At 41.0% G+C, this 21,928-nt stretch overlaps 1 protein-coding gene across 4 annotated transcripts in view; it reads right to left on the bottom strand.

The window, feature by feature from the left end:
- The window catches only part of P4HA1 (prolyl 4-hydroxylase subunit alpha 1), a 37,326-nt gene that overhangs the window by 3,817 nt on the left and 11,581 nt on the right, over positions 1 to 21,928 (bottom strand). Inside the window, exons 5-13 of one of the 4 annotated variants that reach the window (XM_075505419.1) lie at positions 19,693 to 19,830; positions 16,906 to 17,145; positions 15,505 to 15,695; positions 14,785 to 14,961; positions 10,838 to 10,908; positions 4,536 to 4,635; positions 2,912 to 2,965; positions 786 to 851; positions 203 to 271 (exon numbers count right to left, since the gene is read on the bottom strand). In XM_075505419.1, coding sequence (XP_075361534.1) covers positions 203 to 271; positions 786 to 851; positions 2,912 to 2,965; positions 4,536 to 4,635; positions 10,838 to 10,908; positions 14,785 to 14,961; positions 15,505 to 15,695; positions 16,906 to 17,145; positions 19,693 to 19,830 — 1,106 coding nt within the window. Of the gene's footprint in view, positions 1 to 202; positions 272 to 785; positions 852 to 2,911; positions 2,966 to 3,028; positions 3,083 to 4,535; positions 4,636 to 10,837; positions 10,909 to 12,002; positions 12,074 to 14,784; positions 14,962 to 15,504; positions 15,696 to 16,905; positions 17,146 to 19,692; positions 19,831 to 21,928 lie in introns of all 4 variants that reach the window. The other 3 variants (XM_075505416.1, XM_075505418.1, XM_075505415.1) reach the window with 3 other exon arrangements.

Consider the following 21,928-nt stretch of genomic DNA (forward strand, 5'->3'; position numbering starts at 1 on the left):
CATCAGAGGCCCTTGGAATCACCAGGCCCTTGGAATACTCCACTCGCTTCACTTAATTCTAAGTATCTCTGTGCTCCCATGAACAGTGCTCTAATCTTCTTTATATAAACTAATTTTAAAGTTTCTTTTTACACGTTTATACATGTATTTTTGAGTGGGTGGAGAGAGGAGGGGTTACACTGGATAAAACAACCCCGCTTACCTTTTTAGGCCAAACACTAGCTCCTACTTCAGGAAAGACAGTAGCTCCCCCTGCTGACACATCGCTCATCTGAAACGGTGGGGAAAGGCACATGTAAGTTGCAAGCTAATACATTCTCAAGTGTCACGTTTTCGTAAAATAGAATTAGGTTATTGAACAACTTAACTTCTACCTCCCAATTAGTGAGCAAAGGCTGCGTGATTAACAACCTTAAAAAAAGGCTGAAACCCACCTACTTTGTTCAAAGTGCAACAGCTGGCTGCCTTGTCCCTCAACATTACACGCTCAAATGTTTTGGCCATGAGCATGCTATAAATAACCGATGCAGATACAAAAATGAATAGACAGTCAAATAATCTAAGCTGATGCTTAACTTTGAGGGGAAAAAACCTCCTTAAGAACACATGGAAGAACCATTACTTACGGGTAAGAAGATACCCCGTATGTATTACTGCTAAGTTAGCGGCTGCCTTCATTTGCAAATCACTTCAGTAAAAAAAACATAATGAAATCATTCAACGGTATAGAATATGCAGTGATAGGTATTTTTGGCACTAGCACATGGCAGAAATATATCACTTACATAAAACAACCAAGTAGCAATTCTGTTGCCTGTTCCCAATTCCTTAAAAGCATCTGGCTCATCTTTCTGTGAATAAAAGCAAGCAGATTTAATAAGCATTTCATTTTGATTATTGAGAGGAACCAATGACATACAGCTGCAGAGCCAGCAGCAGACAAACTCATGCAGAAAAATTAATTAATTCAATCCCTCTATTTGGAAGGAGGGGAGAATGCAATATGAGTGTATCTATTAACTTAAATAAACCAGGCATTTTAAAATTCTGTAGGACAGGGAGGACATAAACCCAAGTTGCTAATGGGTAAGAACAACTGTACTGTCTGAAAATGAGTATACAAATCCTCTTCAAACTTAATTATTTAATTACACTCACTTATCCCCTTTTGTCCTTGGCCAAGATGAGCAAACGGCAAGGGTAGCTCATCCAAGTTCACTGAGAATCACGCTACAGCAGAGCTCTGCCGCAGGGCTGGCTCCGAGTGTGCCCTAAGGGCAGCTGCCGGCCCTGCTCCCTTGGTGGTGGTTCTGCCTTTGTGGCCCTCGCCCCCTTTTCCGCTCCAGCCTTTCCGACCTTACACTGGAGCTGCAGGTCCAGCTGCTGCGCTGGGCAGGCTGCTGCTCAAGCTAGCTGGCCTTCCGCATTCGGCGCTCCTCCCTGGCACACACTGGTTTTAGAGTGCCGTTAAAAATCTGAGTGATTCATTAAGCAGTGTGCAATCCCAGCCACAGGGCATCTGTGGCAGCCGTTCCTGAAGCTTTCGACAAGAGCGAGGTATGTGCCTGCCTAAATGCATGCCGATGTGCGTGGCGTGGCTGCGACACCACCAGCCCAGCGCCGTGTTCAAAGGGGAGGACTCATTGCAAGCCAAGTTGCTCTTTCATCATTACAGCTGGGAAGGAGGGAGGAAGCAGAGTGTGGGAGCTTGCAATGGGCTAACAAACTAGCCAACAGATCCATAAGGGTAACTAAGCAGTTTTTATCACTTGACTTACAAGAAGAAAAACCCATTTTGATGAGTTATGAGACTACCTTTTGTCATACCTCACAGCCCACCCCGTGACCACTATTTGTGTGTGCTAAAATTTCAGCAATCATTACTCCAGGAATTAACCCATGCATTTCCAAACAAAAACTGTTAATCATTTGCAATGCTTTTGAGCATGTGCTTACAGAGCAGAGATTCTGATTAATAGTTGGTGGCTTGGATTCACAGCGTAAGGTTAATCTGAAGGTGTTAAATCACACATAAGTATGCCCAATAAATAACCAACTGAATTCAGTGGCATTATTTCCAGCAGTCTGCAATTTAAACTGGAAAAGAAATAGCTTGGGAATTTAAATCAAATAAAAAAAAATAAGGACAGTGAGATGAGACGACCTCAGTAGGCTTTTTCCAGTTTCAGGACTGTGCTAGCAATCAGCATGTAAACTACAGTAACAGAGCACTTTTATTTTCAAATTTTCTTCAACAGCATGCAAGACACCTGCATCTCAGGTCTGGGGAAAGAAGTTCTCTCTCTGCATCGCAGGCCTACGCGGTAGCTGCAATGCAAGTTTTCCTATGCTGCCTACAAAACCTCTCTCATAAAAGAGGGCATTAAGCTCTCACCCATGCAGCCACGTTTGCCTTGTTCAGCAATGCTCTGCACTGCGGACACGGCTATGGCTGAAGCATGGATGCATGTTAGCTGATGCTACCATCATCTGCTGCACATGTGAGGAGCACAGGATATACACTGAGTTTTTATACAGTGTAGCTGTATAACCTTCAGTGATTTTAAACAAAATGGCTTTACAAGGCCAGTACCCTGGCCAGCTAGGATATTTCTAAATGTTTCTCCAGCTTTAGAATAAAGCTAACGCCCTTTGCTCTGTTAAGAGCTATCAGTCATCTCCTTAGAATAATTCTTTTTTAATTATATTTTTGAAGAAGAGCCTTGTTGCTCTGTAATGCCTAACATGTTTATCAGTTCAGCTGGTGGTTTAGAGGGCTTTCTCCACTAACGTAGATTAGAAAAGTTGAAGAGCTACAAAATTTAATACACATTAAAGAATAAAAATTGTGCCACAGCCAAGAGGCCCAGGCTTCACCAGGTGACTATCTCTCCTCCATGTCTTTACTTGCCCGTGCAAAGTCAAAGTGGGGTTCATACTGTCCTCCCACTCCATAATTTGCCACCTGAAAAAGAGAAACACAGTGCTTGTGAAGAAGAAAGAGGTGGAGACAGAAAACAGGACTTACCCTTCCAAAATCAAAATGAGGCTCATACTGGCCTCCTACTCCGTAGTTGGCTACCTACAGTGAAAGGAGAAGCACAAAATCTAGTAAAGCAGTATTTTATCCAGACAAGAAAGGGCAATAATTTGACTGTCATCTACAGCCTTTTGATAGATGAAGTTTAAAAATCAAGCCACAGGAAATTACAAGTCTCTGTCAGCTAAACTGTACTGCATGCAGCAAAGTCCCACTGAGTTTGCTCTGACTTCACCCAGACTCCATATGAGTGTGGAGCCAGAGAACCTGACTCTGAGCTTTAGGGTCTCAGCCCATCAGTCTGCCTTTGCAGTTCTCGACTGGACATCAGCTCCCAGCAAAGCCGTAGCTGAACCCTCCCTTCCCTGGGGTCAGCCTTCCTTGAAAGTTCTTCTGTCCACCCCCAGCTGAATGGTAAAGATATTCTCCCATTTCTGAGTGCCTGCTGCTGTCCGATCTAATGACTCTCAGGTGATAGAACCTGACCATGAAACTTTTGAAACTCCTGAAGACCTCAACAGCCCCAGGCTCCAAGGAGCCCCAAGATGTCTGGGTACAAGAGCAGCAGCACATCCAAGACTGGCACTGCAAGATGCAGTGTACTCCAGGTAAGGAATCTGGTGCTTCCCCAGGGTAGAAAAATATTTTTCTTCTATAGAGACTTTACAGGCTCTTCAAAATAGGTCATGGTGCTTTTACATCATTCAAGTTTAAATCAGTTTTTGACCTCTATGTCAATAAAGAGGATCCACTGTCCTTTTTCCGATCAGATTTTTTTTCATCTCTTCTGTGTATTCATAACCTCAATTTTCAACCAGGTGCTTGGGCATTTTTTCATCACAAGTCTTGATGGAGTAGCACAGTGGCACAGCAGCTTTCAGGAACCACTTTCTAGGTATTAATACTTTCTCAGAATCAGTGAAGCAGCTGTTCATTTAAAAGCCTCAAGCAAATAAAGAAAAGTACTTACTTCCAAAATAATATTTACTCAAGTTACATGTACAGTCAGTCTTTCCCACATTACAGAGACACCAGACATGCTGTTGGCCTTCTAGGACCAAGAATGGGATGGCAAATCTAAAAAAACCATTCTCTCCCCTTTCCTTAAGTATCAATCAAGCTAAACTTTTCACTATCACCACAGCAACAAAATTTGACCCTGCAGCAATGAAACTCACTTTTATTAGTATAAATAAAAAGGAATTGCACATTCACTTCAACAAACATCAGGAGTTTCTCTCCAGCAAGAGAAAGGCATTTCACACTAAAGCGCTACTCTGCAAACACAACTTTGTTTCTTCCTCCCTGTAAAAAAAACAGTCATTCTTCCCATGGCCTGGAATCAAATCAGCCATCAAATTAGCTGCCCCTGGGTTGAATGAGCTTTTGTGGCCACCTCACCAACACTACCTGAGTGAGCACAGTGCTGCACACAAAGCCATCCAAAATGAAATGCCCACTGACATTCACCATCATACTTGTCCTAACAGTTTACCTGCAGTTCCTCTGCTGTGGAGACATCAAGTCCTGTTAGGTCCTGTATCCTTGTGTTAATGCGAGATACCACAGGGCTTTCATATCCTGACAACCAAGCACTAAGGGGGGGGGGAGGGGGAGGTGTAAAAAAAAAAATTAATAAAATATGGTAGTAATAGGCAGTAAGCTAGCAGTACAAATGCAACATTTAGAATTACTTTGAATTTGAGATTATTCTTTCATACTTTTCAAGAATGTGGGAGGATGATCAGAAATATTTCCAGGGCATTATGAAGGCCTGCATTTAATAAACATGTTTTCTAGAAAGAACACTTACAGCACTAGCTTAAGGAAGCTCTAAAGCTAAGGGCCTTAATTCCCATACTGGACTACCAACTGACTGAAGAAAGTGTTCCAAACAGTGAAACCTGCTTCAAGGTGTTTTCTAAAACAGGCACAAAACACTTTTGCTCTTACCCATTCCATACAGCTAATTTAGACTCCACAGCTGATGCATTTTGAAGCAACACTTGGGAAAGGAATAGGTGAGTTACTTTATTTAGCATACGCAGAGTCTATGTGGTTGTAACTCAGCTCTTCTGCATGTCGTGCACTTACAGGCAAGTGCTCTGTGATCTGTCCTTTCACATTACTTACCTGTGCTATGGTACTAAAAATCATTATGAAAACAATTAAATAATGCATAAAACTCTTTACCATTTTGCCTGTTCAACCATTTCTACCAGAACAGCCTACTATGAATTTGGTATTTAGCATATGTTTCAGGTACACCATGATTTTTAGGGGGGGGAACCCAGAAACTTTTTTTTTTAAATATAAATGTGAAAGGTCAGCCTCAAGAGTTCCAAAGGCATCTTCAAAATGTGTACCTCCTACTGTAAATTTGAACTTTTCAGCTAGAAATACTGCATTTAAAATAGTTGGCAAGCTAGTCAGCAGAGAAAGGTATGAACAAGTAGAGAAGCAGTTCTACATGAGAATTGCTGCCTTTACCCAGACGCAGTGTAGCATTTTCTATTCTAAGTGGCTGCTCATTCTTGAAAGCTGCAAGACTGGAAAGCAGCTATGTTGTCCAGAAGAGCAGTGTTTGGTGGAAAAGGGCACAAGCTTAGTATAACCGCAGCTCTGTGCATCCCTGCTGGACCCTTACCAGCCTTGAGCACATCCAGTTGCTTACATGGAAACACACACGCATTTTTCCATCTCTTTACAAGATAAACATTTTGTTCTTTTTTTTGGGGGGGGGGAATGCATTTCATCTATCTGCTGTCTTTTTTCTTTTTTTTTTTTTTTTAAACCTGTGAGCTCATCTGCTCACATGACAATTGTTTTTCTTGCTGCTTCACTCCTCCCAACGCACCTTCATTTTACCTGCTCCTCTTTTCCCTCTCTTGGCATGCTCACTACTCTGCCTGGTCCTCTTCTCTATTTACCTTGGCAGTCCCCTACTAGTCACTAATATGGATGATAATATTGATGATTTGGGCCCCATGTTTTCCCCTTTTTGCAGGAAAATGGAGACAGCTAGTTCTACCTTTTTTTCTAGCAGCTGAGTCAGCCTTTTGGGCTCATCAGTGGCTCCTGATGCTTTTACAAAACTGTTGGAGAAATACCTATGCCCAGAGCCTAGCTGGCAAGTACATCATAGTCTTTCTACTCAAATGAACTTTCACATCTATACTAAATTAAGGTTGTTTTCTTGAGTAAAAAAATTGTATTAAAAAAACCCCACCAAAACACTTTGCATGGGAGGAACAGTAGCATGACACGTGACACAAGGCACTGACACAGGTTACAGAATCTCTACGAGCATTTTTTTTTTTAAATGACAAATGATAAAAGAAATAGGATTTCTCAAGACAGACTTGCACAAACACATACCACGATTCATCCACTTCTAAACACTGTTAGTATAAGGAAGTGTTACAATGCAACCGTCTTTGATTAAGGTGGTAGGAGAACACAAAGACTACTTATATGAAGCATTTAAAAAACAAAACAAACCCCAAAAATAAAAGCAGCTATGCAGCCACATGCTATGCAGCCATGCTGAACAGGTAACACTCACAAGCAATCCTAACCTAACACTTAACACACAAGAAAAGCCCTAACAGAGCCATCAGCTTCAAAGTGTAGGCTTCAGCTACCTCTGTCCAGTCTACACATAAAGGCTTTAAGAAGAAGAGGGAAAAAAAAAAAAACAACCCACACCCAAAGAAAGAAAAAAGCAAGCATTCTTACTATATTGGTTATTTAGAATTGCAATGAATGCTTTCACCAGGGAGAATACTACATCCTTTCATGAAGGGAAAGTACTATATGTATTTTAGAAATAAAATTAATTGCCCAAGGATACAAAGACAGTCTATGAAAGGTGGAGGAAACAGCGAACTGAAACCGTATTTCAAGTGCCAGCTTGTCTGCTGGTTGCTGAGCACAACATAGGGGGAGGCATGTAGTGCTGCATAGCTTCATGTGAAGAGTTATAGCGTGATTTAACCCTGTAAGCATGATGAAATCTGCTTCCATGAAGGCAGAGAGCTCAGGAGGGCCTGCAGAACCCTGTACCGACTGTCCAGCATCAGGAGGTCTCTGTGCCTGCTGCGTTTAGGATGCACAATGAGGGCCTTCTGTTACTGCAGGCTTTGCCTAGGGGCCTTTGCAGAATATAACAATCTGTCCTATATTGTCCTCTTTTGTTGCTAGTCTCAGCCTTGGTCCTTTGCTGGCGTCAAGTACATACCTAGTTCAAGACCATTTATAGCAGGTAATCCTTCACACAAAGGACTCTTTTTTTCCTGCTCTTGTCTATCAAAAAAAAAAACCAAACCAAAAACCACTCCCTCACCAGTGGTGTACATGATACAGAATTAACAGCCTTAAACTGTGCTCAGCAAACTTTTTTCTTTTCCTATACATATAGTCCAAGGTTCAGTATGATTCAGTAAATGCAGAGAGCTCAATTTAACAAACGTACATTGAAGAATAAAGTTGCTCATACGATACATTAACTTGCATGAACAGCATTCTCTCATATTTTTTGACCAGCTGACACCTCTGAGTCCACTATGGGCAGAAAACTTCATAACAAAAAGGGACAAGCTTACTCCTGGGAAGTCATAAGCATGACAGTTTAAGATGTGGGTGACTTCACTTACAGGAGTATTTGATATTTCCTTAATAACTACCACACCAAGCCCCAAAATTCCCTGACTACAAAGGCATAGTATTTTGGTGTCCCACTTAGCTTTGTAAAAAGACACCTATGAACTAAACTACAGTGTTAGAGAAATTGAAAGAATTTCAGTAGCGTGCTGGATTCACGCTGGGGGATTGCTTTTCTTCCTCACACCAAGATCTGGCTTTTAACAACTTTTATATTCATTACAAACAGCTAGCAGTAATTATACTTACTCCTCCCTCTTATAATTCTGTATCGGGTATCTTAGTAGAGATTTTTTAAATGGCGCAATACTTACATGCAGAAATAATTTTAGACTAAGCAATATATGGGGGGACGGGGGACACGACACACACAACACCAGACAGCTGTCCAGAGCTACACAACATACAAGGGCTTATACGCCCAAAAGCTCATCTCCTCCAACTGCACTAGTTGGTCTAGTACCAGACATTACAAAGGCTATGTCCTTAGTCTCAGCTACACCAACACTGCACCAGAGTATTTCAACACTGCTTTTGTAACAGTCATTGGTCACATGAAACACTGGCATTTCTGTTTAAAAACTTTAAAAATGTACTTAGTATGTAATAAGTACTAGTAGAGACACAACAGGGAGTGAACAAAAGCACAGACTGGTATTTCTGAAGTGGAAACTTTACCATATGCTACAAGCTCCGACAGGCTGCTGGGAGGAGAGAGGAAAAAAAAAAAACCAGCTTCTTTAAAAGCAGTGTCAGAGTGGCTGAGTTTATTCTGGTACTGCACACAGCACAGCTTCATGGTGCTCCTCGTACTGCTGGCAAGGTGCCCCCTTTTATAGAGCCTGCCACGTACTGCGCAGTGAACAGTAGTCCTCTCAAAGAGAGGAATGCTGTAATTTAGAAGTGCATTTGCTAGGAAAGAATGTTTGAAGGGGGAAAGCAGTCATCTCTTAAAAAAAATAAAGCAAGCATTTTTTGGTTTTCAGGAGCAATGATTCATCTGGAATCCAAACCAGCTCAAACAGCTCTAACAGAAAGATGTTTCTACCAGTGGTTCTGCAACAGAAGTTCAGTGATGCAGCATTAATAACATGATCCTTCTAAAGCAGTCTGGCTTGGGGGTTTCAGGGGTGGCTTTTACCTCCTACTATAGATTTAGGTGTCAAGTTCTCTTTTAAAGTGTATATACATCCTAAACAATCTGCACATGGAGGAACACAAAGGCAAGGGGAAGCATGAGAAGGGAAGTCCCCCTCCACCCTCAAGTCCGGTTCCTACCCTCAAAAAACTGTCTTCACTAACTTCACGATGTGCTGTACCCCATTTACTTGTATGTTTCTTTGCAATTCTAATTCCAGTTTCCAGTGAGATACAGAAGTAAAAATCTTAGCTCAGGAAAATCTGGTTTAGTTCTGTGAGTTCCTTAGGTATGTTGGAAGGAAGTCCCAGAGTGCCACCTTTTTGAGCACCAAACCTTAAACGTTTAAGGGTCTCCTTCACCAGGTACTAGACGTGAGGCTCTATTACAGGCTGGCAGCACACCACACCAAGGAGGCAGCAGCACTTCATAGACAACAGCTGCCCTTATACTTTATCACAGTCCCTATGCAAGGTACAGCACACTTAATTCCAGATTAAAGCCCTAGGAGAAAGTTATTTTGTCACATCACAAAGCCAATAACAAGGTGATGGCAAACAGGATCTGGCTGCACCATCAGCTGCACACATCCACGAAGGAATCACTTTTTAATGATGGGTGTTGTCTAGTACTACTTTTTCTGACTGTGGCATCTGCAATAGTCTCAAGGCATAACACTTCCCACTAATGAAAAATCAAAACTCTAAATAAAAAGTTATTTTACTAAGGATCATCTATTTAAATAGGGGCCAATTATGCATCTCAATTCCAATCAGTGATCTGGTCATCTTCTCTAATTCCTATTATTAGCACATCAAGTCTGACAGAAACCGTGAGGGTATGTTCAAATGGATTAACAAGTTTCTTCAGCAAATGCCCCAGACTGGTCTGTGTCACAGAGGACAAATCCTGAGACTGAAAAAATGGATTATTTAAAATATGCAGCCACAGATAACCAGGATAGGACATGGACAGACTTTAAAATTAAAAAAAAAAACAAACCACCAAACCAAAAACCAAAACAAAAAACAACAACCAAAAAACCTAAATGCAACATCTCAAACAGGAAGACCTATGTTCCTAAAGTCATTCTGGAGGAGGCCTGTGGAGGTAGTTTTAAGGAGCAAACATGTAAGAGCTCACCAGACAATTTCCAAAGGACTCCCTCAACCTGCGTGCACTCTGATGAGTAAGTAGACCTGCATGCTGCTGAAGGTGCAAGGCAGTTTTCAATGTATAAAAATAAAAGTTTTCAACTTGCCACTACTTGTAACAAGTATGGCTTTCAGGATCAGACTTCAGCTGCAATGGTTTTTTCTAGTTTCTGTGAGAGTTATAATCATTCAGGAATCAATCAGTTTCTTGTGATCCAGTATTTTGAAGCACTTTTAGCTTTTTAAAAGAAATGCATAGGTAACTAAAAACCCTGGAAGCTTAATCTACTAGCCATTCTGATTTCAGGCTTTTGTTCAAGGAAGCTGAAAGAACACTGGTTTTTCTATTAAAGTGGCAACTACTTTCAATCATTTAAACTAGGAAATTCTTTAAAATTATCAACTAGCTTTAATTTGCACTTTTCCCATGAATTACAGCAGCTCATCAGTGCCTAGTTTTAAGCAGCAAGCATAGATACCGAAGTTCAGTGGCAGAGGTGAGCTATGCAGGCAGCCTCTTCTGCCGTTTGTTAGTGCAAGCAGAACCCCACGCGGTGCTAACTTTAGTACGTTAGTTGCATTAGACGTGCCATGCTAAGCAAAAGATGGAACTTCTGTCTTGGCTACCACTAACATATAGAACTATTTTCTATTTCAGCAGATGGCTTGCTTTGTTATATGACAGCTCAGTTTGCTTTAGGCCATTCTCTTTCTTCTACAGAGAGACTAAGAATATAAAAGTTATGCAAAATTCTTATTTGCCCCACGTTTAGAGACGAAGCAGTACAGTCCCAGAACAGACTTCCTTGGACTGGTTATACCTTTGGAAGATGTTCCCCTTACCTCTTAGAGACTCTGTAATGTGCTGTGGTCAGTTTCCCAGTCTCAGGGTCATGAACAGTAGCACGGCTCAGCTACAAAAAGAGAAAGGACAAGGGCTTACCCACCTAGTAGGCTGCTTTTTTGCCAAGCCACAGGTGTTTGAAAGGGTTCCGATTGGTCTGGATGGTATGCAATGCTCTTAAATTAGCAATATTAGAAGGGCAACAGAAGCTGTAGCTGCCATGTCCAAATCAAAAGAAATTGGTTGGAAAAATTTGGTTAGATTGTCCTTTCACTTTTTTCCTCCTTTTTTTTTTTTTTTTCCTCTTTTTGTTTTAAACTAGAGACTTTCTGCAAATAATTTATGATGCTGAGTTTCACAGACAATTCCTCTTCACCCAGAAGTTTAACTCCTTTCAGAATTTTCACTTAACGCTGATGGAATGCGTGGCCAATCTTTAATCACCACTACTAAAAGCAGGGGGGGTGGGCAGGGGGCAGGTGGTTTATTTTAGAGCCAGCCAATTTTGGAAAACATTGGCTAAATTCAAGACTTGTAGTACTTAACAGACGAGCTGGAAAGAACCAGGAGCCCAGTGAAAACAAGCTTGTGTTCTGCCAGATTTGTGTCAGCAGGAGGTCAAAGAGCCCAGACAGGAGTACGGAATTATCTCAGACAATGAAATGCTGTGTGACTAATGCACGTGTGTTTTGCATGCCACTCCAGCTGTCATGCACAGTAAGTACTTGAAGCATCTCTTACACATGTAAAGGCACTTCAGGTGGTCTGCTAGATTATACAATTTTTGGTTGGTGAAAAGAGCAAGGGAAAGGGAATATTAGAAAAAAAAAAAATCTAGATTCTACTGAAGGTTTTGTAGCATCACATATTTTTTTACACTGATTGTAGAGACCTGCTTCTTGTACAGATCCATCATCTGAGAACACACGCTGAGGAGGTAACCAAAAAAAGGAAAAGAAGAAATCAAAATACACCCCCAGAACTTCTAGCTGAAGGAAAAGACTGAGAAACTCAGCAGTAACAGCCTGTTACAGATGTGCATGTAATAAAGCGGTGGACTACAAAGCCAAAGTTGTCTTTTTAGACCACCTCTTTTTTCCCCATAATGAGCAGAATCTACACACTCATTACAGGCCCAAAACATCTGGCATAGAGCTCTCTTACCTTTTGCTAATTCTGTAATGTGCCGTCTCCAAGGCTCCTGTTATGGGGTTTGAAATGGTGGCTCGCCTCAGCTGTGAAGCGAACCATCAGAATAGTTGCATTACAAAGCACATACTGCATCACAGCAATCCGACCATTCAGAAGCCTAAGGGGAAATGTCACGCAAGCTGCCACGCAAGCCACCCGGTCACCTTTTGCGGTGGTTTTTCTTTTATGGAGTGGGTGGAAATTCATAAAGCAGTGATGGGGAAGGAGGGGGAGTCTCCAATTTTATTAAAAGAGAGGGTTTTAGGGGGGTTTGGTTTGTTTATTTAAACAGAGTGTTAGAGAAGATCAAGTTTTCCAGGAAGTAATGTTTCCATTTCTGTAGCAAGAAGAACAGTCGTCTGAATAAAGTAAACTAGAAGCTTTCCTTCACATTGCAAGAACTGCTGGAAGCAGTACAATATTATGGCATGTGTACAATTGGTCCTTTATTAGCAGTCTGTCCTGCACATGTAAGATGAGTTTTACAGTTAAATTGAATCCAGGCAACATTGTGATCTTGCATAAGCAAAAGACGAATAAAACCCTACCCTTTTGATTCTTTCTATACCAAAAGCAGCACTGAACTCCTTTAACGCTGACTGCTAACACAAACTAATTGCTTAGTCCACGAACACATTTACATTGTATTCCTAAATTGCACAGAGTGAGAACTCTTGGTTCAAGGCCTTCCTTTCCCTCTATTGCACTCCTTTACTTGATGCCACCCCATCTATGTTAATACTCCGATTCAGAACCTTACATGCGCCCTTTAACTTTGTTCATGTACTATCACACTCTCCATCAGTCATAACTGGAAAGGTGGAGTCACAGAGCCCAAATTTTGGAAGAGGCACAAAATGGCATACCAAGTCCCAAACAATGAGAAGAAGTATTTTTCTATTGTTACAATAAACTAAACAAATCAAGGCCTCTCCATTCCTACTAACAAGAACAGGTACTGGGAACTCTTAATATGCTGCCTCTCCTCTCATCCCATGCAGACACATATAAAAACCAAGGCACAAACTATGATTCCAGTGAGACTCCCAAAGCTGAATAATAAGGCTTCATCCTGCCAGCTTATGCCACCAGCTCAGCAGAAGGCTGGGCACTGATCAGACAGCGCTGTCTTCCGAGAGGTGGCAATGGTAACATCCCAAGCATCGGGAAGTAGGGAGACGATCTTTCAGTCTCAAAAACCACAATCCTCTTGCTACGCTCGTTACCGAGCCCTACGAGGCCTCGGCCGTAGGAAAAACGTGGAATGCTAACCACATACAGATGCTTCTGTTATGAATGCTCATATTAATGAGCTATGAATCTCCAAACTCTTTACCACGAGCCAAACATTTGATAGGAAGACAATTATCTCGGCAAGTTCAGAAGTTAAAATCACTACGTTCACAGGTTTTTATTTTCAGTGCTGAGACTTATTTCTACTCCACAAAGAAGAGATTCAGTCATATTCCACAGATGTAATGCCAGAGCTTTTGCAGCAGCAAAGGGGCTTAATCATCTACAGACAAACAACCAGGGCTCTGATTTTCAGACCTGCAGCAAGGCTGCCTGACAGGAGAGCAGAAAGAGATGTTTTACAGGGAAGTGAAGAGATTTGCTTGTACTTCTTCCCTACAGTTCAGAATGTTACCTCCGAAATACAATGCATCAGCCCTTAGGAAGCTTTAAAATCGCCTTCAGGCTGCCTAGTACTCAGTGCAGTGGCCAAGGACAGCCTCATCCTCGATGTGCCCATGTGTAAGTCACAGCTGGTTTACTTTGCAGCAGACCAAGCTAACAGTTTGTCCCATACTTAATACGCTTACCCCCCTAATCTCCATTTGCTCAGCTCTCTCTGGCCAAAAAGCCATTGAGGCTAAAAACGAAGAAAAAAGGCAGGAAAATTCTATTTCTACAAGTTTAAATTTTATTTTCCAAGTAACTGGTATCGATGGAAAAATAAATCAATTTAACTAACTACATCTTCACCACACATCTTGAGATACGGAGTCACACCAACTGGATACAGAAGGCAACTCCATCAGGTTGCTGTTTGACTTGGACACTCCTGTTTACTCTGACAGTTGAGCTGCCTTGGATTATTCTGCATTCAGAAACAAGAAGCTCAGGATCCAGTTTCTGAAATAGGATTTGATGAGCTGGCATTGTGAATAAGAAGCTGAGTACCACTGATTAAGTACTGCCCTCTTAAAGCTCTTTCATCTACAGGCAACTTCAAAGCCTGGGAGACAGAAGTCAGTTTTATACTGAATGGAGAATACAAGCATTCATTCTTGTCTATACAATAACGTGGCATTCCAGGACCAGAGGAATGCCTGCCTTTCCCTAGACAGTGCTCTTCTCCATCTTGCAACTTTGGCAAATACAGACTTAAAGAAAAAAACAAAAAACAGAAAACCAAACAAAAACCAGATGACAGATATACTTCAAGGCAACCTAGCTGCAGTACGTTTGTTTTCTGCTGTAGGACATTCTCCTCCTTATCTGAAACAGTATGTGCTGAAATTGCATCTGCTGGAAGAGGCTGACAATCCTGCACTGCTGTTACCTGGCTCTCTTAATTACACAGAATTTCCAGCTTCCCCACTGTCTCCTTCAAAGAGTGTGTCACCAAGAGCTACGAGGTGAGAAAGCAATGTGTGAGCACACACATCTGCATTCAAGAGGAGACAGAATCACATGCACTCACACAGAACTTTTAAGATTACAAAAGGCAAAGAAGTGTTAAGGCATTTACCCTTGGCTTTGCTAGTTCTTTCACAGTTTCGATCTCTTCATCAGAGATGATGTCAAGGAAGCGAACAATTCGAGGTTTGTCCCACTCATCTTCCTGTTTGACAGGGCCCAGAATGTACCTAGGATTCCTGTTTCCATCGTAGTAGCGGCAGAAGAGTCTTTTTTGTCTCCGAGGAGTCTGAAAGCAAGGTGGAGCAAGAGATAATCAGAGAACTTCCATACGACATTAGTATCTCTAAGAAACAGAAGGTGTCCTGAGAACAAGAGACAGGAACAATTCACTTTCCCTACCTTAATGTTATGTTACAAGTTAAAGAGATGCTTTAAGTTTGAGCAATTAGTACTTTCAGCACATTAGTATTACTGTGTAATACTGCAACAACCAGTACTTTACACAGTCCTATTAAAAATTATTTTATCACTAAAAAAACTCCCTCATTCAATTCCGTATGCAAATCCAGACTTCCAGCATCCTTATTCAATTAATTACAATTATGTAGTGCATCCAAGTTAGTCAGCAGTGCCTGCAGCAGTATTACTTTTTGTCTACTTTCGTCTACAGAATGAAGCAGAGAAGAAACCCAACACACGCTAATCCTCAGTTCTACACACTCAGCCAACTGCTATAACAACTTCCTTGCTTCCACACCACATACAAATTCTTGACATTGTTTTGTTACGGTTGGTTTCATACATTTGGAAACAGGCTGCTCCACTTTACCATTTTGAGACCCTCCCCACGGCACAGCATTTCGTACTTCCTTCTCTCAGGAAGGTAATCCTTTTTCTTAACCTCAGTTTCCTTCTCCATCTGGTCTTCTGAATCTGTACTGGACTTATTTGCTTCTTTTTCTTTAGCCATGATATATTCAAAATACTTCATGTTCCCATTTGCTCTTTGATGTTCAGGATCTATTGACAGAGAAACAGACAAGTGTCACTGGCAAGTTTCCAACTTCTTCAGAAGTATCCAGAAGAGGCTGTTTACAAAAAGAAGAAAACAGATGCACACTACTGCTTCTCAAATAGAAATTAGAAACATCTACTCCAGTTTGAGAGCATTCACAGGAGAGCTAAAAATCCCAGCTAAGCTGGAAGTGATGCTAGCCTGCAGCATGAATATCCTTACTCATCTGCAGGAAAATGCACAATGAGCTTTCAGAGCTAAGCTCAACTCATTCACAGCTAAGAAACTGCTTACTGTGAGGCCAGGATCCTCAGTAGGCACAGGGGTCCAAGCGCTAAGAAAAAGGGTTTGGCCATTCCAGCCAATCTCACCAGAGAGGGAGAGACAAGGGAACGGGAATGCAAAAGGGAGAGAGCTGGGACAGCATGCCTGCCTTTAAACCTAAGAACTTCCTGATGGGAATTAAGATTTCTGGTGACAAAGCTTTTAACAATCACTAAACTTACCAAATTTGCTTCAGTTCATTAATAAATGTTTCTCACAAGCCTTTGCTGTATTAGGTTTAGTTCTGAACTTCCCACGGCATCCTTTACACAGTCAATCAGTGGAATATTTACAGAAGCAAAAATACTTTTCATATTTCATATAACGGACAGCATCTTAGCTTGCTGTACTGCATTGTCTTTTCTTATTTTTCCAAGTTTTTCATCTCAAGTATGCTTAATTTGCATTTAAATAATCTGCAGAGATTTTGGTATCACCAATTTAGTTTCAATTTCATTAATTTTGTTCTTGCCTGTACCTAAGGGGAAGTAATCTCAACACAGGAAAATAAGATATAGTAAGAGAACCAAATTTCAGGCAGTAATGACTAAGACGGGTAAGTGGTTAGAAGCCAACAGTGACAGGAGGCAGAAAATACTTCAATAGAAAGGAGCAGTCCTTAACCATAACACTTTCTGACATGGTATTTGAGACTATAATTATCCACCTAAGAATATGGTAGCAAAATATGGTTTATGGTCATACAAGCCTTATCTTACTGAAAACTATACATCAAGATGTTAATGGTAGTATCAGTAATAATCCATTTTAAAAACTCATACACAAGTCAGAATACTGGCAAGACTGCACTCCTCAGTACAAATCCATAGCTAGCAGCTGCTTGAACACAGAGCTAGATCATGGTGAGCTGCGGATCTCTCTTTCACATACCCAGTTCCAGAAGGCGTTTGGTGAGCATCATGGCTTTGCCCAGATCCCCCTGCTGATAGACAGCGTAACTCAGGTAGTCCAGAATGTAGACTTTATCTGCAGAAGACACTTCTCCCTCATCCAACTGTTTCAGAGCTTGTTCCATCCAGAGCTCGGTGTGGTAGTAGTCAGCTTCAGTGTAAGCTATCTTTCCCAGCTCAAAGCAATCTTCAGCTGTTAAAAAGGATTTGTGCTTCACACCTGTATTTAGAACAAACCAAACCAAACAGAATTTACACAGAATTCCAGACCAGTCTTCAGAGTAACATTCAGTTATTTCTTATTCTTCACAGCACAGTTTATTTCTGTTCTTCAACATCTCCCTTCTGTGGTGGCTATTTGCTGAAGACTCAGTTTAAGTATCTAAAGCCTGTAAATCCTTGGCAGAGCACATAAGCGGTTAGATGCAGTTTTCCATTGCCAGAATACCAGCAACTAGCTAAATGTCTTTACCGTTAGTGGAAAATGAAATAAAACAAAAGAAACCATCCTTCTTCAAAACCCCAAACACTTCGAGCAAGAGCAGTAGTAAGCCAAATATGAAGTTTCAGAAATCTGTTTTCAAAGATGTTACATTATTGCTTTCAAAATGTTACTGAAGCACATCTTGTTAGCAACAATTTAGTGGTGGAGGAAAAAGAAAACAGTCAGTAAATTCCCAGCTGCTCAAGATTTTTGCAGTCAGTCATTTTTAGAAACTTTTGAAGAGACCTCTGAAAGATTAAAGCACTAGTAAGCAAATTACAGATCCCTATTTTTGCCACTGTAAATTAAGGCCCAATGAAAAACCAAATTTAATCTTGTAAAAAGGAAACAGGACCTGCCGGTTTTACAGCTAGAACTACATTCCTGATTACATCTCAATACATCCTGAGTTTCTAATAGCAGCTCCCACAGCTGCGTTCAAACAGGGGAATTCATCTGTTGAAGACATGCCTTAAGAGATTAAATAGCTGTAGAGACAATCCCTGAAATGCAGCATCCCACAGAACAACTTTGTTTCTGCTCACTAATGAAGCACCTTGTGGTCCATCCTGTGACAGCCAGTGATTTCAGTTCTCTGAGCCTGAAGCTGCAAACTCTAAAATAAGATTAGGGAATTGGGTGCGGTGGTGGTGGAGCGAGTGCTGTCAGACAGAGATATCCTCTGGAATGAGTAACAGGTTGCAGGGCCATAGCCTGGTGCATCTAGAAGCAACATAACACCCACACGTGTTATGTGGCAACTCTTAAAAGGGTGCTCGAGACAGCAACCATCACACAGCATTGATAGTTAATATAAAGAAACAGCACAGCCTGTAATGCAGGAAAGAAAATTAATAAGCGGTATGACAGTAGTTAAGATTCTAATCAAAACTTGGTGAACTGGCCAAACAGAAATTCCCTGGGAAGGAAGACGAGGAGCACAAACAAGTGACCACATGGGATGTTCCTCTCTGGAGCTCTGAAGAGACCAACATATTCTCTTTTATACTCTAGAACTTTCAGGTTCTGCAATTACACTTTATTACACACAGTCTGGACAGCTTATTGCTTCAAAAGAAACAATAAACTACAGTCCACCCAAAGCACTTAGTCTTGTATTTTTGTGCTGTTTTAAGAAAACAATAATGAACTGCTTATTATATGAGAATGAATCTGTAGGTCTTTGAGACAGTCTTGAACTAAACCCAAAAGTAAGGTTATACATCATAACATATAAAGCCAATTAGCCTTAATTTTGTTAGGCATCTGACCACGAGTGCTTGCAAAAACACAGATGGATTGTACAGCGTTGATTTTTTGCCAGTTGGCACAGTACTGTTTTCAAACAGAGGAAACAAGGAAAACTCACCAGACAAAGAGTCTTCTAACAATAAAGAAATGTGTCTTCTCCTGCATATAAACCTATTAAAGATTACCTCAGGTAATGCCACATAAGCTCAAGCCTGCATATGTGCTCTGTCTTTTGTTTTTCAGTTTATACACTCCATGAAGTTTAAGCTCAAAGAAACTTCAGTCACTCCCAATCTGAAAGGTCCATCTTATCCATGAGAGGGAAAGGGATAATAAATGATAGAACTGTTTTGTTAAAATGCATTACATTGTGCAATAAAACTAGGTATCTGCTGGTGCACAACTACTTCAACACAAGGAAAATCCTCACCCAGGCAAGATTTTATTGCTATTGATTTTTTATAAAAAACTAGTAACACTAAATTATCTTACCGTAACTAGAAGAAAGATGCAGACTTCAACTAAAAAGAAATTTTCAAGTTCTAGCACAAGCAGAAAATGAGCATGTGAGCAGAGTAAGAACGACAGGACAAAAGAGAGTCCCAGTTCAGAAAGAAACTTGCATTCTGCGCAGTGCATTTTATCCACATGCACTTGGGCAGTGTGCTGGCAGGAGAAAGCCCACCAGGCAGGGAAGCCAAGTGGATGTAGTTTCCAACAGAACCACCATAGCAACACACCTGACTATGCCAGAGTGGGTCAGCTCTTCCTGGGTTCCTCTTCACCAGCACAACCTGAAGCAACAGGTTCCTCTCGAGGTGTGGCAGAATTAAAACTGACACCTACATCAACCTGTATTCAACAACCCACACCACGCTACTTTCCATAAATTCTTAGCTAGCTCAAATGTTTTCCTATTGTTACCTTCACACTACACAGTTAAACAAGACAGAACAGAGTCAAATACTTTGTAATCAGGGCATTTAGTAAAAGTTCACAGTGTGTTCTGAAAATAACATCAATGACTCTTACCTGGAAGATTCCCTCTTGAGAGGGTGTCCGTGTCCAAATTATACGTGTCTTGAAGCCGCAAGAGGGCTTTTGCTGCACCAGTCTGATCTTCATCATTTGGGAAAAACTGCCGCTGGATAGTCATGTTGGAGATAAAGCCTGGGAAAGACAGTGAAACACTTGGCCTTCTTTTTCCCAAGAATTCTATAAGCTCTATGCATGAAATGACTCCCTACTCCAGGGAAAGCTAACATTTCAGGAAAGGCCATTAATAAGTCAGGAAGAGCTATTAGCCCTGCAGAGCACCAACAAACGCCCTAAGTTTGTTTCTAAGGGACAGGAGTACCCCTTTGGTTTCACGCAGAAACTATTTTTGTCTTAACAGGTTAAAAAAAAAAAAGTTGCATAGAACAAAAAGACCACCCCCACATGGAGAACATTACAGATAATATATTGGTAGTTTTTGCAACCATTCCACTCAATCTGCCATCCAAAAGGCTTTTCATTTAGTAACATGGAATTTACAAATAATTTAGAAGAGGAAAAAAACAAACAGTGCTAAAAATAGCAGTGTAAAGATTAAAGCTGGTCAATAAAAAGATGAAAACCAAAAATGCTGATGTCTAACTGCAAACAGCTTTTGACATGACTTTAGTCAACTAAGCAGCCACTGTGAACCTAACGGCTTTCTGTAGACTTGGGCATTAAAGTATTTACATAGCAACCTGAGAAACACATAAAGTTAAAAGGTTTCTCGAGATCCATCTTCACACAACTCTGAATTGAACTCAAGGTCCATGATGAAAAGTTAGCATTCCAAATTTTTTTTTTTTGTGAAAAGAAAGCAAAGGAACAATCAAAAAGAAAAACTTGGGGGCTTTTTAAAGAAGCACCAGGGTGACATTTATGGAACAGAAGATAAGCAGGGTCTATGAAGTAAAAAAATATTCTCTCTAGGAACTGTTCCCCAGTCATTAGAGTCATGCGTAATCATCTCCCCTGCTATGAAAGGTTCCTACTCCTCTCTGGTGAACACACACACAACCACTGCTATTGCTGTTACTCGAAGGGCCCTCCTGTAGAGCTGGTGCATTATCCTCTCTTCAGTGAGAGAGCTGATGCTATTTTTCCCCTTCTGCTTCTGCACAGTCAAGAGGCTGGTGGGCTGTTTGCACTGCTGAAGGAAACAGAACTCCAGAGAGCCAGGACAGCAGCTGAGGAGCGCAGCACCAGCATCCTGGTACACACAGCCACCAAAAGGAACAGCATCAACAAAGTCCACCATGAGAACCTAATTCTGAACAAACTGACAGCCACTCTGGCATTTTCAGAAAAGTAACTCTTCTACTCAACAAACTCTTTTGTCCTAAGATCCAGAAGCACAACAAGCTTTACAATGTTAACTAGGGACAGCGCCAATATGATGTTTGTTAAGTTCATCTAATATCCACCAGTAGAAAAATAAGCAGCATGACCAAAACCAAACAAAGTGTAGTATGCAACACTCAGCTGCAAAACCATCCAAAAAATAATGAACTGGCCAAATTTGTGATTTTTGTCACACTCTAGTAGTCTTTTTTAACTATTCAGACCTGGTAACACTATTAGTTTATGGAAAGGTGTTCCTCCTTTAAAAAAATACCATATCCTTTCACTCCTGTGCATCCTTTCTTTTACTACACTATGCTTCCCCCGGTATTTTCCTTTTTCCTGACAATTTTCTTAAAACAAAACAGTCCACTTTTTTTTTTCTCCTCATTCAGAATAAGGACTTAAGATGCACTGGCCCAGATTTCTGGCTGGCAAGTGCAGAGCCTTTTCAGTTGCCATATTCAGTCCCTCACAGCAGCAACAGGGAAGCCGAATGTGCTCAATCCATATCAGACTAACCCTGGGTCTTTTTTGAAAGCTCCACTTTTTTATCATTTCTTACTACAAACCTACACTTGGTTTTAGTTAGTTGTTGAGACAGATACTCACACGTCAAATATAATCATCCCAGCTTCCTTGCTGCTAAGTGTCTTTCACAATCCACTATTTTATGTCCTGTTCCCTACTGAAGAACTTCTAGTCTTCCTGAAGAAAAGAGGCAGCAAAGTATTTACTACACTAATTTACATCAGTTCCACAAACGCCCAGTCGCCGCCAACACTCAGGTTTCGAATCATCACACCTTAACAACTCTGGGCATATCAGCAGCAACAGCACTTGACCATACTTAAAGACAGCCCCACATGTCTTGCACTCAGAAGAGTTT

Source organism: Mycteria americana, chromosome 6 (assembly GCF_035582795.1).
Source record: "Mycteria americana isolate JAX WOST 10 ecotype Jacksonville Zoo and Gardens chromosome 6, USCA_MyAme_1.0, whole genome shotgun sequence".
Classification (NCBI taxonomy): domain Eukaryota; kingdom Metazoa; phylum Chordata; class Aves; order Ciconiiformes; family Ciconiidae; genus Mycteria; species Mycteria americana.